The sequence below is a fragment of the Apis cerana genome, linkage group LG1 (genome assembly GCF_029169275.1).
Source record: "Apis cerana isolate GH-2021 linkage group LG1, AcerK_1.0, whole genome shotgun sequence".
In the NCBI taxonomy this organism is placed as follows: Eukaryota; Metazoa; Arthropoda; class Insecta; order Hymenoptera; family Apidae; genus Apis; species Apis cerana.
Window position 1 is genome coordinate 12,294,870 of NC_083852.1, and position 13,661 is coordinate 12,308,530.

Sequence of the window (13,661 nt, forward strand, 5' to 3'; positions counted from 1 at the left end):
GTTGTTGTTGCCGATAAAAGCCGATTCTTCCGGAATCGGGCCTCTCGTTCTCGTTCAGCAGCTGCATCCGATTGCGTATCAGCGACCTCGATCGTCCCCCTCTCCCTTTCCCTCTCTTATCCACCCCCACCTTTCCATTCAGATCATTATGTCAATGATCCCGGCCGGAGGAGGAAGCCACGCGAAATTCATCCGCAACGTATATAGCGGCCACCAACTTCCTGATCCCCTGACGACGGAGTTGAAGGTATCCCGCGTCGTGGAATGTTTATTATCTTAACGCGATAACATCCTTCGTTCCTGAAGTCTTCATCAGTGGACGATTTGTAATATCGATACTTGTACGTCGATGAACGTTGGAATTGAAATGGTCAAAAATTTTTGCAGCAGAAGAAGAAGGTATTAATGAAAAATGTATTTAGAAAATGTATTAAAAGAAACCTCATCGATTTTGCGATCATAAAATTATTCACTTCTTATTTAATTGCTTAATTTAAATTATTGATCAATCAGGTAGAGCGAATTTTTTCAGAAAGATTTTGAAGGATTAAAATAAAGTTTGATTTTTAATATCAGAGCAATCGATTCCTTTCGTCTTTTGATAGAGAGGATCGCATGTTTCGGTCTCGTTCCTCTATTTCCTCGAAACACGGAGATCTTGCATTGTATACAAATAGCCGTTTCCCTCGCGTGACTTCTCGTAATCGCTACAGCTTACACGATCGTACGGTTTTCCAAATGACCCGTGCGATCTGAATGCATGTCGTAATTGGAAATTAGAAATCATGACGCTGAATGTCGAGCGGACACGATGGATCTTCTCGACTCGAGGACACTTTGCATATCTTGTGAACGAGAATTTCTCGATAATTAGATTGGTTGCAACTAATCGACGGACAATTTCTTACATATTGCAGTTTAAAGATTCGATTTAATCTATTTATAAAATTCCATTTTAAATAAAGAAATGAACAAAATTCTTTGCCAGTTTATTTGTACACAATATTATCGAAAAGGAGCGAAACAATTTTCAAATTTTCCTCTTCGTTTTAATTGGCTTTCCACTCCGGGATATTAATAAAATTATCACGCAAATTAAAATTTCAGATATAATAACCGTGTATGCCAAGCGAGTACAATCCAAGTTCTTCGATATCTCGCGCGTTCAGCGTTTCTAAGCGATTATTAAAGTTCTTCGATTACACGTTGCGAACACATTTTAGCCAGATATAACAGGTTAACAGTCGGAAGCAACGTTCATTTATGCGAACGAAACGAGTGTTCGGTGTCACGAATGAATTAAGACGTTCGAACAGCTGCTAATCAACGACGTGCAGGAAACAGCGGCTGGTATCGCGTTCGCCGGTTCGATCATCGAAATCGCGTGCGCCTCGTTTTCTCCCCCTTTCTCTTTACCCCAGCTTGTTTTCTATTTCACTTTCATCCTCGATCGTCTTGCCAGCACGCTGCCCATTTTTCCCGATCGTTTCGCGACTTTCAGTTTTACGATCCCGATCGTCTTACGATGCCTCACCGTCTCCAAGCGAAAGGCTGCAGCTACACGTTGCGTTTTTATTGTATTGGAACGAGATGTTCAGTGTTCCATAAATTATGATAATTCCAATTATCAAATTCAGTATATGGAAATATTACAAAATTATACCGATATATTTTTATCTTTCCTTCGTATACTTTCTCTGTTTCTTTATTACTATCATCTTCAAAATTTTTCTTTTTCAATTTTTACCTCGTCTCCCTTTCGTAACCATACTTTCCCTTCTAATCTTATAATTTCTCCTATCTTCCTTCCATCTTTCTTCGATCCGCTCTCTAAATCTTATCTTATGAAATTTTTTCAAATTCAATCCCCCTTTTTGTTACGTTAAAAAATTAAAGTCTAATTTTGATTCTTTTTATCTTTTGCAGATTATTTTCTAATTTTTTTTTTCGATTTCTCTCTTATACTTTTATTCAAAATTTTTTAAATTTATCTTGGAAATTTATTATATTATAAAAAACTATGTTGCATTATAATTTTAATTCTTATTTATTTTCTCTATCTTCAAATATTTTCCTTCAATTTTTATCTTATATCCCTTTCATATTTATCTCTCATTTTCAACCTCGATTCCCTTCCCCATTCATCAATCCACTCTCCAAGTCCCTCGTTTTTATCAAATACTTCTGGAATGAAGGGTAGATAAACGATGAAAAAAAAAAGATGAAAATTTCACGAGGGAATTAGCAACAATGATTCGACGAGTTCCACGAAAACGATAAACTGTGCAATTTCTTCACCCCTTATCGTTTGTGTTAGCCCTCTTTGCGATTCCCTCTCGTAACGGTGATGCAGTGGCCCCATTGTCTTGCGAAACTGTACGACAGTCTTGTTATCGCGCAATTAACGCCTCCGCGTAACGAGTTTGACCGTTGAAATTTGCGTGGTCGTTTCTCGATCGTGCCAAGTGTTTAGATTAAGGGAAGTGACGGAGTAGTCGAAACAGAAATCGTTTCTGCCTTGATTGGAACATTATCATTTTTACTTTTACATTGGTACGGAGATAAGTATGGGAATTATTCTTGAAAGTTGCTACGAAAGTTGTTATTAAATATTATAACGTTATTTCATTTTCTAAATGAAGTTCTTTGAGTTTTAGAATTAATAATTAAACGAGAAAAGTTCATTAACCCATTGACGATAACAAGCGTGTAATGAAAAATCAACAAAGTAAATTAAAAGTAATGTTTTAAATTAATATTTGAATTATGAATGTGTAATAATGTTTTAAATTTGTTTATGTGCAATTGTGTTTTAAATATATATTATTGAATTAACATTAAATTAATGTATACTTTAGATGTAATAAAATTTATTGTTAAAATTTATTATATATTAAAAATTTTATTTATCAATTTCTTAAATAATGACTTATATATATATATCTATATATATACTAGCGATGAAGATGTATTAAAATAAATGAAAAATCTCGTTTTCAATAACCTTAATTTTTTTTCTTTCAATTTTTCAACGCATACATATAGTCTTTTATAATCAAATACTATTCTAGTACATGCACGTAATACTTTTAAATCTGTAACTATTTATAGGTAGAAATTAACGGAAAACTAAAAAGGTTTCGTATGTATTTTTATATCAAAAATTTTATTAAATTCTTCGGTTAATAAATTACGCGATCAATTTATTTTATTACAAGAGCATTAAAATCAAATATGTAAGTGCATAAATATCTATATCCTAATAACATCCGGAAACGTGTGAAAACCGCGGAAATTACACGCGGATACGAGCTCAAAGGGTTAAAAAAACCAGCACTTAATTTACTCCACAATTTCTCCTCGATCCAACATCCTAAAAATCCTCGAATCGAATATACCCGCCGGATAAACGAAAGATCAAAGAACACTTCCCCTCCCAAAAACAATTTATCGGCTGCACGATCACGAAGTCACAATAAAATACCAGGATCGAAATTCAATAGCAATTCGCCGGTCCATAAACAATTCCAACATCCTTAAATCACGTGCATGATGTTCGTTTCGTTCGGCGCGTGTTCCTATTCCGCGATTCGAATCTCGCCGCGCGGCTGCGCCGTGTAGCGGTACTTTCCTAGGGGATTTTTCCGCCTCGGTGTTTAGCCGTGAAACCAGCCACAATAAACCATAAACCGTGGCCGCGCCACGGCCGTCTTAATTGCATGCAATTAATTTGTCCACGTCGCGTATATAGAAAATGCATCTCGATGGAATGATTAGTGAATCTTACGAAAAGTTGCGTGCATCACGACGTTCACCTTCGATCGTTTCGATTCCTCGGCTATTTCGATTCTTCGACGATAAAACATCTGGAGTTAAGAGGTGAGGTTAGAATGAACTATAAATCAAATTATAATCGAGTTTGTGGTGCAACAGGCTTGAACGTTATTAAAATTATGATGGCGTTTGAAAAATAATCGTTAAAATAACATACTGTAATAAAATAACACGATAAACGTAATTTCCTTAGAAGACAATGAATTCGTCGGTATATTTGATGTGATTTCTGTTTGTCAAGATTCGTTGCGGAAATGAAAAAGTTTGTAATAGATGGAGTTTAAGAAAGTTTAATTGAGTCTGAAGAAGTTATTATAAATTTAACTTACTTTTTTACTTGGTTGTAAATTTAATAGAAAAATTTAACCGAAGAAAGAAATTTAATAATTCCTACAATAATTATAATAATATATATAATTTATAAAATATAAAATACGTTAAATTTACAGAAATTATGTGAAAAAAGAACGCACACTTCAAGAACAAAACTTTATTATTGAAACGTGGAATAAGAATAATTAGCCTAACTTAATCTCAAGAAAAGATTTTAGAATTTATATGATTTTTACCAACAGAGAGCACAATATGCATATATATACGCATGAAGCCAATCAATCGAGTTCGAATACACGAGTTTTGCGATAGGTCAGTTGGCATTGGGAGCAGCGGTATGAGTGAAACACTTCCTTCGATTTTTGAAACGGGGTTGGGAAAGTTATCCGATATCCTTTCACGGGTGGATCGCGGTCATATTTGTGCAACTCTCACGAAGGGACACTTTACGCAAACCCTCTTGTGTACTGGCATTATATCAGATTACCGAAATCTGCTGGTATATGATTCCGTTCGTCGATTGAGATACAAACGCGAGGCTCGTGAGATCGGATTCGTAAAGGATGCGGGAGTAACGAGATCCCTGTTGTCTCCTGTTTCAGGAACGAAAAAGAGAGTGGACGATGTGGTAGCGCCCAGGACCATTCACGACATACCGGAACATGTTCTCACGTGTGGCCTCACGCTTCCTGGTAAGTCTGATAAATTTTACGTTTTCGATGTATTCGTTGAAACTTTTTAATTTCTAATTTTTTTTTTTTAAAGATTTTAAGCATAATAAACTTGATAAAAATTTTAGAAAAATATTGAAAATTGCGAATGATCGTAATTTTTGAACTTGTAGAAGAAATTGTACAATCTAATAACTAAACCACCGACATTCAAATCTCTATCTGTAAACGCTGTCAAATCGTTTTGTGATTTATCAATACTTCGATGATATTTTCGATACATCGATGATATAATTAAGATATCGTTGATGGATAGAAGAGGAGTTGAGTTCCTATTTTCTTTTTTTAATTTAAAGTTATTATTAAAGTAAAAATATTATTTACCTAAACTGTTTCTATTCGCGTTATTAAAATATTTTAACGATATCTTCAACAACGAAGGAAAAATAGAAACTCTAGTTACTTTTATCAGTTATCGATATCTCAAAGATATTATCGATATATCGAATGATATCGGTAACATACCGATATTATCGTTACTTATCGATAACAATATCACATTATCGATCGTCTTATCTCACAAAGGAATATGCAGAAGCCAGGACACACCCACTGCCTCCTAAAGCGCAGTTCACACACCTCTTCGTCCTTGCGTCTATTTACGTGGTTTAAAAGGCTTCTCTTTATTGTTCCATGGTCCTTTCCCCCTCTTTATACGTTCCTTCCTCTATATCCTGTTTGTCCTTTTCTCCAGGCTCTCACGGATGTCTAACTGTATTCTCGCGTTAGTTAACGATTATCTCGAGCATGGGATAAAATCGGTGCAAGGGTTTCTTTTTTTTTTTTTCGAGAAAAAGCATTACGAGGAAGATGAGATACGTGGGTCGAGAGAGAGGAAGTTGATGTACACTTAGGATGGGATCTTGGGTTGTTCGCACGAGGAAAAGATGGTCTTTTCGAGATGAAGGGTTTTTAAAAGGGTAAAGGATGGAAGGGTGTGTTGAGTGTTTTATTCTTTCTGAGAGATTCTTGTTGAGAGAGTTTTAATTTATGATGGTAATTTGATTGGTGGGGGAGAAAGGGTATGTTTGAAGACGGAGTTTTCATGTTTTATTCTGTATAATTTAATTTAAATAATTTATTACGTAATTTTGTATCTGAAAGTCAGAGCTATCCCAGTTATTCGTAATAATCGGTAGTAATCATAAATTCGTAACATCGTATTTTTAAATTATCGATCTTTGTTACTTAACAATTATTATATAATGCGAGTGTAATATTTCCAATTATATTGATAAAACCAAAAAATAATAACTATATATATATATAAATGAATTATTTTATTTTTGGTCAACTAATAACAATTTTAAAAAATATATCGAACAAGTTAGACACGTGGCAAGATAAAATACAGTTTTTAATTTTCGAAATAGAAATTGTGAAATAATACCGAAAAATAATTTATTCGTGTAAAAATCACTTCTCGACTAGTTTCGTTATCGTAGCTTTCCATTCGTGCAACAATTTCCAACCAATGTTTCACATGTGCGCATCCATTACCTTCCCCTTTTGGAACGTATAATTTTCTCGCATTCCACCGTCTCCACTTTCCACCATCCTCCTCGTGGAACGTTTCTAAAGAGGAGGAATCACAGGAATTGAACCACTAATGCGACTAATTCGAAAAGAAAACATCCTAACCGTACTTTCTCGTGATCTTTATTAAAACTTTGGAGGATCGAATCTCTCCACACTCGTTGAAAATCTTCCTTGTTGAAAATCTTTGGATCCTTGCATAAATTACGCCACGCCTCGTTCGTGTAAACAGATTCTCGTGTTATTTCTTCTCTGTTTGTAACGTAAACAATAATATTATGAATTGACAATAAATAAGAATCATTTTTCATAAATTTAAACAATGCAAGATTATGTATATAGTAATATTTAAAAAATAATAATAATAGATTTTTCAAAAATATTCAAAAATTTATTTATTACAACCAAAGTTTACTGAATGATAAAAAAAAATTTTTTTGATTCTTTCAAATAATTTTCTTTTATTTCTATCTATTAATTTTCTTTTCTTTTAAAGTGATCGTCATTATGAATTTTAATTATTTTGTAATTATTTCGTGCAAAAATATGTGTTTCCAAACTTTTTTAAACGATATATATAACAAACAATATACGAACATCGACATCGTCACATTTAATTAATTTTTCTCGTTCGAATCGGCTTCGTGCGAACGAATCTGCAAAGAACAAACTATTATCGCAGCGGAACTTGCGCCAGCAATTTAATATCAACGCTACAACGCTTCCTTCTTTTTCCTCTTTCTCTTTCCACTCGAGCATCCGCTTTCTCTTTGTAAATATTTTCTCCGCTATTTTTCTTTCTTCCCCCCCTCCATTTTCTCTATTTACAAGCACTTCCTGTTTCTCGTTCGCGAAACTCATAGCTGATTGTGTCCTCCTCGTTCCCTCGGTTGTTCCATCGTCGACGCGCACGTTAAACAGCAAACAAAACGAAAACGGGACACTCGTCGTCTCGAGAGAAGAGCGGACAAAGAGGTGCTCGCCCGGAATTCAATTTTAAACGAAAACGCTGGTGAAACGATTTCTGTGTCGCCTTTGAAGATGAGTCGCGTGCTCCTTCGTGCTTGTTCAGGAAAAAAAAAAAAGAAAAAAGGAAAAAACTCACTCGAAGGCCCGTCCGTTTGCAAAAGAACTTTTCATTATTTAACGGTGTTACAACGGTGTTTTACACGAAGCGAGTTTTTCTTCATCGGTTCGAACGGCTTACAGGTTTGTTTTCTGATCGTAGACCGGTAATCTTCCACCGCTCGTATTCTCTTTTTTACAGTGTTATTAATCCGGGAATGGCGCGGTAAAAAACGGGGGAGCTGTTCCCAACCGCATGGTAAAATTTTTGAAAACGGAGGAACGATTACGTTGTCGCCGTCAGCGTAGAAAGCGAAGGATAATATGCCCCTAAAATCCGCGGATGGGTGAAAGGAAAAGGAGTACTATGCGTTTTATATCTAATTGGATATTCTTTACGCACTTTCTGTTTCACGATGCATCTGAATTATCTTTTGACGACGAAAGAGTTGTACATGTTACGTTAAATGTAACAATAAGTATTTTTAGAATGGCAATATTTTTGAAAAATAATTATTAATTGTGAAATTTTGAATATGAATATTTCGAATTTGAATTTATGAATTTTTTTTATTTTCTTTTTCGACACTAACACTTCTCTTATCGTGAACTTTAAATTTAGATCTATCTATGTGTTTTAAAATCATAAAGCTTGGACTGGTGAATTTAGAAATCAAAAATTGGAAACGGATGGATTTTAAATTTTAAATTTCTCGTCTCTTCAAATAATAATTACTACGCATGAATTTTGGATTCCAAATCCAAGTTTCTCGGTTTGAATTTTCTTAAATTGAAATATATTATTTTTTTAAAATTCATTACGGTATTTCGAAATACTTGTCGGTAAATTGCGTGTTATTTATTTTTAAACATCTCTGTGAAAATACGCTTTTATTTCTTATTACTACATAATGGTATAATTTAACAAGTTTATATTGTGTTTAATTATTGGATGCTTGCAAGTAAATATCCTAATTGCCATTTCTGTACATTCTTCCGGCAGTCTTCTTAATTAAATGCAAACATTTCCTTCATGTAAAGATTTCGCACGACTTATTTGTCATTCCATAGGATAGGATTCGCGCATTTCCTCTTTCTCATGTAAAAATTACGTGTAATTTTTCTCTTCATTATCCCATTATATGCCTCACCGGACTATTATTACATCCAATCGTTAGACGCAGTTAAGAGCTAAGAATATCCATATTCTTGTTTATTTTTGAAAAAAAAGATGTACTTGAATCTAATACCACTGTGAAACAAGTAAAAATATTGTTGTTACATAGCATTGTTTAAATTAATCGAATTGATCTTTTTAATTGACTCGTAGAATTACTTTTTTACCATTGAATTAAACGAGCTCCTGAAAATATACATTTTATCATAACGCATTGTAGTAAGCATAATTATGAGGAAATATAATTTAAAAATTATGAAAAGAGGATCTCTGGTAATTTTATAATTTATATTATACAAAAGTGATCAATATCTTTACGTTACGTCTTAAAGGAAAAAGAGGAATAGAAAAAGTCTCTTAATCTGTAATCTCATAGTTGACGAAGCAATCGCTTTGTCGCCGATTAGCGCGTTTAAATCCGCGCAGTCATCCAAAAGACGTTCGTTGAATAGAAAGAGGAAGTAGCCAGGGATTCGTGAGAAATAAAAATTCGATAGATTGAAGTTTTATTCTCGTATTATTCTAAATTTTCAGGATACTCATCCCTTGATATTTCGAATAATTATTTAGATTGAATTTGTTATTGGAATGCACAAGGTATTAATACGATGTTCTTAAGAATACACGTAAGATGTTTTTGAAAAATTCTAGAAACTAAACAAATACAAAAGTTGATATATGTTATTTATTGAGTTAAAAAATTTAACTTTTTACCTTCATTGTTTCATTTGAAATCATGTTTTCCATTACGTTGGTGAAAAGTATTGCAAAAATGAAGTATATAAATAATAATTAAAAATTATCATGAATTTTATTAACGTCGAATCGAGTAGAAAATATCAGAATTCGAAACGAATGTAACGAGATAATAGAAACAAAAAGTGAGTGGTAAAGTAATTTCAACTTCACCGATATTCTTATCTCCACATCTCTCTGCACCCTCTTTCAACAAACGAAAGATATCACAGATTTCTCCAGTAACGAAATTTTCAACGTCTCTTGATTAATCAGGGGAAACTCGATGAAATTTAACAAATCAATTTGATTTGAACGAAAGTCTGTGCATTTCGTCGATAGAAATCAGAACGAATATTTGAAGACCAAAGAAGCGTTCTTATGAGATCTTATTACATGCTTGTAATCTATGTACATCATAAATGAAGTCTAAACTTCAACATATTATTTTCTACGTTGATTCACGAATAACTATTTTCAAGATATATCTAATATCTCTAAATAGAGTAATAATTTAATAATTAGAACGTTATCCAAAATCAGTAAATATTTTAGACCAAATTTGTTTGGACTTTGCTTTAGATATTGTCATATTTTTGTGTAAAATGCTCAAACTCTTGCTTAATTCTCTTTAAAAAATTAGAAAATCGAGATTGTTACACTTAGAAAAATATCTCTGGAATTGTCTCGCAAACAATTTATTCTGAATTATCTGCATTATGATGCATATCTAACAAAAACTAGAATTCTTTATGAATATCTACGTTACTAACTAATAGTTCTGCTACTATATCTTTTGAATATAAAAAAAAGAAAAAAGATAAACTATCCCCAAAGATGGTGAAACTTTCAATTCAATCTTCCAATACACGCATTAGGCAATTAATAATCTCGAAGATGTTAATTAATGGAAGAGATAATTATCAAGCTCATTTTCACCAGTTCATTATCGAAGGAAGTGTATGAATTGCGGGCCTGTATCGATTATACTATATGAACTTTTCGAATAACGATGGGATATCGTGCAGAGCAGGGAGTTTATCGGAAGTCGTCAGGTCAACGGCTCCGCAAACATCTTTATTGTCGAATGAGCGAGCGTGAAGAGCGGATCGCTTTCACGTGCAAGCTTCTTCCGTTAAATAACGCGCTCGTGTGCTCGAGCATGAATTAGATGACGCAGAGAACCTTAATTCAAGTTACTAGAGCGGCACCTGATCCTATCTTTTTTCGAAGAATAGGCTTCCGCCATCGTTACTTTGAATTTCGATAGACAGTGAAATTATTGTTTTTTATGCAGGAAATATGATGTTGAAATATTTATATATTTTTCAGGCCTCTTTAGATATAATATTTCACTTTTGAGTAGTTGTCATTGAATAAGAAGATTTATCTGAATTTTTTCAAAGAGCTTGGAATAGAAGAAATAAAATGGGAGAAAATAGAGTATTATCGATATTAAATCCAAACTTCGTAATTCACTATTTGGAGCAACGACAAAATTTTATTATCTAAAAATATAAACTTTTAAGAATTTAACAATATACTACAATGCTAATAATAAAGACAGAATATCAAATTACCGAATTTTATCATTTTATAGCATTCTCAAAAATATTGAAAATAATAATACAAAAAATTGAAAATGTAAAATAAAGATATAAGAGAATTACAAATGCAATTAATAATTACATAATTATTATTAATTATTCAATGGATATATTTTTCAGGCCCCTTTAGATATAATATTTCACTTTTGAGTAGTTGTCATTGAATAATAAGATTTACCTGAATTTTTTCAAAGAGCTTGGAATAGAAGAAATAAAATGGGAGAAAATAGAGTATTATCGATATTAAATCCAAACTTCGTAAAAAATTCAGTATTCGCAATTTGGAGCAACGACAAAATTTTATTATCTAAAAATATAAACTTTTAAGAATTTAACAATATACTACAATGCTAATAATAAAGACAGAATATTAAATTACCGAATTTTATATCATTCTCAAAAATATTGAAAATAATAATACAAAAAATTGAAAATGTAAAATAAAGATATAAGAGAATTACAAATGCACTTAATAATTACATAATTATTATTAATTATTCAATGGAACATTTCGCTTCACAATGTTGACCATAATAAATCGCCTTGAAAGGCATCCTTGGTCTCTTTTGATCGAGCGTGGGTGAACATAGGAAATGACGAAAAATTTGTCGATCGAATTTAATTTATCTGATTCAGAGAATCACTCGTGCGTCCATTGTGCGTAAAGAAGACACGTTGCGCAACGAGCAGGCTTAGACTAATTATCTATGCACGGTTTGCGGTACTTTGTTCACTGTGCTGACTGTGGATAGCCATAATTAAATACCATTTCACGGACTGCTTGTTATTAGTCGCGGCTCGTTACTGTTCACTTTATGGTCGTCCTCAAGTCCACTTCGTAAATGTATATAAACTTCTTTGCGAATATTTAACTGTATGAGAAAAAGAGTGAATTCTTTTTAAAAAAACGATTCGAGTAAAGTTCAAATTAATCCTCAATCCTTCAAAGAAAATCTTTCAATTAACAGCTTCAAAATCTAAATCTACTAAACAATGAAAGAGAGATTATTATGAAACTTTCTAGATTTTTGAAAATATTGCAAAAAAGAAATAAAACTTTTAATTTCTCCTTTCCTCTTAATACAAACACCAGGATCCTAACCATAACCTTACAAAGAACAAAGATATAATTTGCCGTTCCAATCTGCCACGCCGAAAAGCTATAATTTAAAAGTATAATTGAAATCAATGAAAAATAAAAAAGGAAAAATCGTTCCTTAATAAACGAAGTTTTTTTTTACCGATAAACTCGAAGGCATCGCCCTGTCACACTTACGCCTGGAAACGAAACGAAACGAAACGAAACGAAAAAGGAAGAGAAGCCCGATCGCGGAATAATAGGCGTGCGATTAAAACCGGTAAATATACGGGTGAAAAAGGAACAGTGTAATTTTCGATACTCGATAATCACACGGGTTCGGGCGTCGTTTTAGATGGCGCACGCTCCGGCTACGTGAGCAATTACGTTCTGGAGCAAACCGCTCGTATATCGTGCACGCAGCCAGAATTCAGGATACGACCCAGATCTCATGCCGCCCGGCTGACGTTTCGCCGAGGATCGATAATTTCTCGTCGGTCGATGCGCCTCGCCCCTTATATATACACATGTACGTGCATCGCCATTATCGTCGCGCGAATTTTCCACGGCACGTTAATTGCGGATACTATACTCTATGGGAAACGTAACGTGAAAGCGAGCATTTTACTGTCACGTAGACACTCTGTATCGATGGAATTGCTTTTATGTTTCGAATATATTTTCTGTACAAATATATTCTCTCGTTATTTTTATAATATAATTATTCCTCTACGAGGGGTGGAAAAAAGAGATTCGTTTATCGAATATTATAAGCAGTTCGAGATGATTTTGTTTCGAATAAAGTAATTACTTTTAAAAATAATAAATTTTAATCTTTCGGAAATTCGAGGTAACGAGCGGAACGATAATCGATCGAGTTTGGCGCGCACACCTTTCATTCAATAATTGCATTCACGGCTCGCGAGGAGGTATTTAGAGGCGTCAAACTATAAGCCCCCTGTAAGCGGCCGAGAAATTGTTATCTGATCAATCAGTGGCGCGATCGATTCGATCAATCCGATCGAGATTGCGGTGTTTTGTTACGAGAATAATCCGGTGAATTAATCAATCCGGCGAAATTATCAATCGATCGGGGGATTCTATTAATCGGACGATCGCGATTATCGCCTCGTTACGGAACTTATTGACGGTCGATCTCTCTAATCGACAGGATGAAAGATGAAATCGTCAGGCTTGAAGTTAATGAGACAAGCTCTGTATCGAAGATATCTTTACGGGGAATATTCGTGGCACGGTTTTTTGATGGAAGAATTTTTTTAAATTTTATTTTTGCTTATTTAAGATGAAAGGAAAGTTTGGCAATTACAAAAAGTTTGACAAATAATTTATGTCGTATAGATATAGATTGTAATATTTTTTACTGTTTGATTCGTGATATTTGAACATTTGAACGTCCTGTTTGCCTACAGAATTCAAGTCTGTAACTTGGTTTTCGCACTTTGGCCATTTCTCACAGGTTTTTGACTCTCGCGGTGATGACGATAAGGGACTTTTAAATATTGACTTTTTGAATACGTTGTGTGAATACGTTAATTCGTAGAATT

The 13,661-nt window shown here is 33.5% G+C and overlaps 1 protein-coding gene across 5 annotated transcripts in view; it reads left to right on the forward strand.

Annotated features, from left to right (window-relative positions):
• Positions 1-13,661, forward strand: part of LOC107999813 (puratrophin-1) — a 323,391-nt gene that overhangs the window by 173,790 nt on the left and 135,940 nt on the right. For all 5 annotated transcript variants that reach the window (XM_062073658.1, XM_062073646.1, XM_062073654.1 and 2 more), the window contains one exon: positions 4,770-4,859. In XM_062073658.1, coding sequence (XP_061929642.1) covers positions 4,770-4,859 — 90 coding nt within the window. The remainder of the gene's footprint in view (positions 1-4,769; positions 4,860-13,661) is intronic.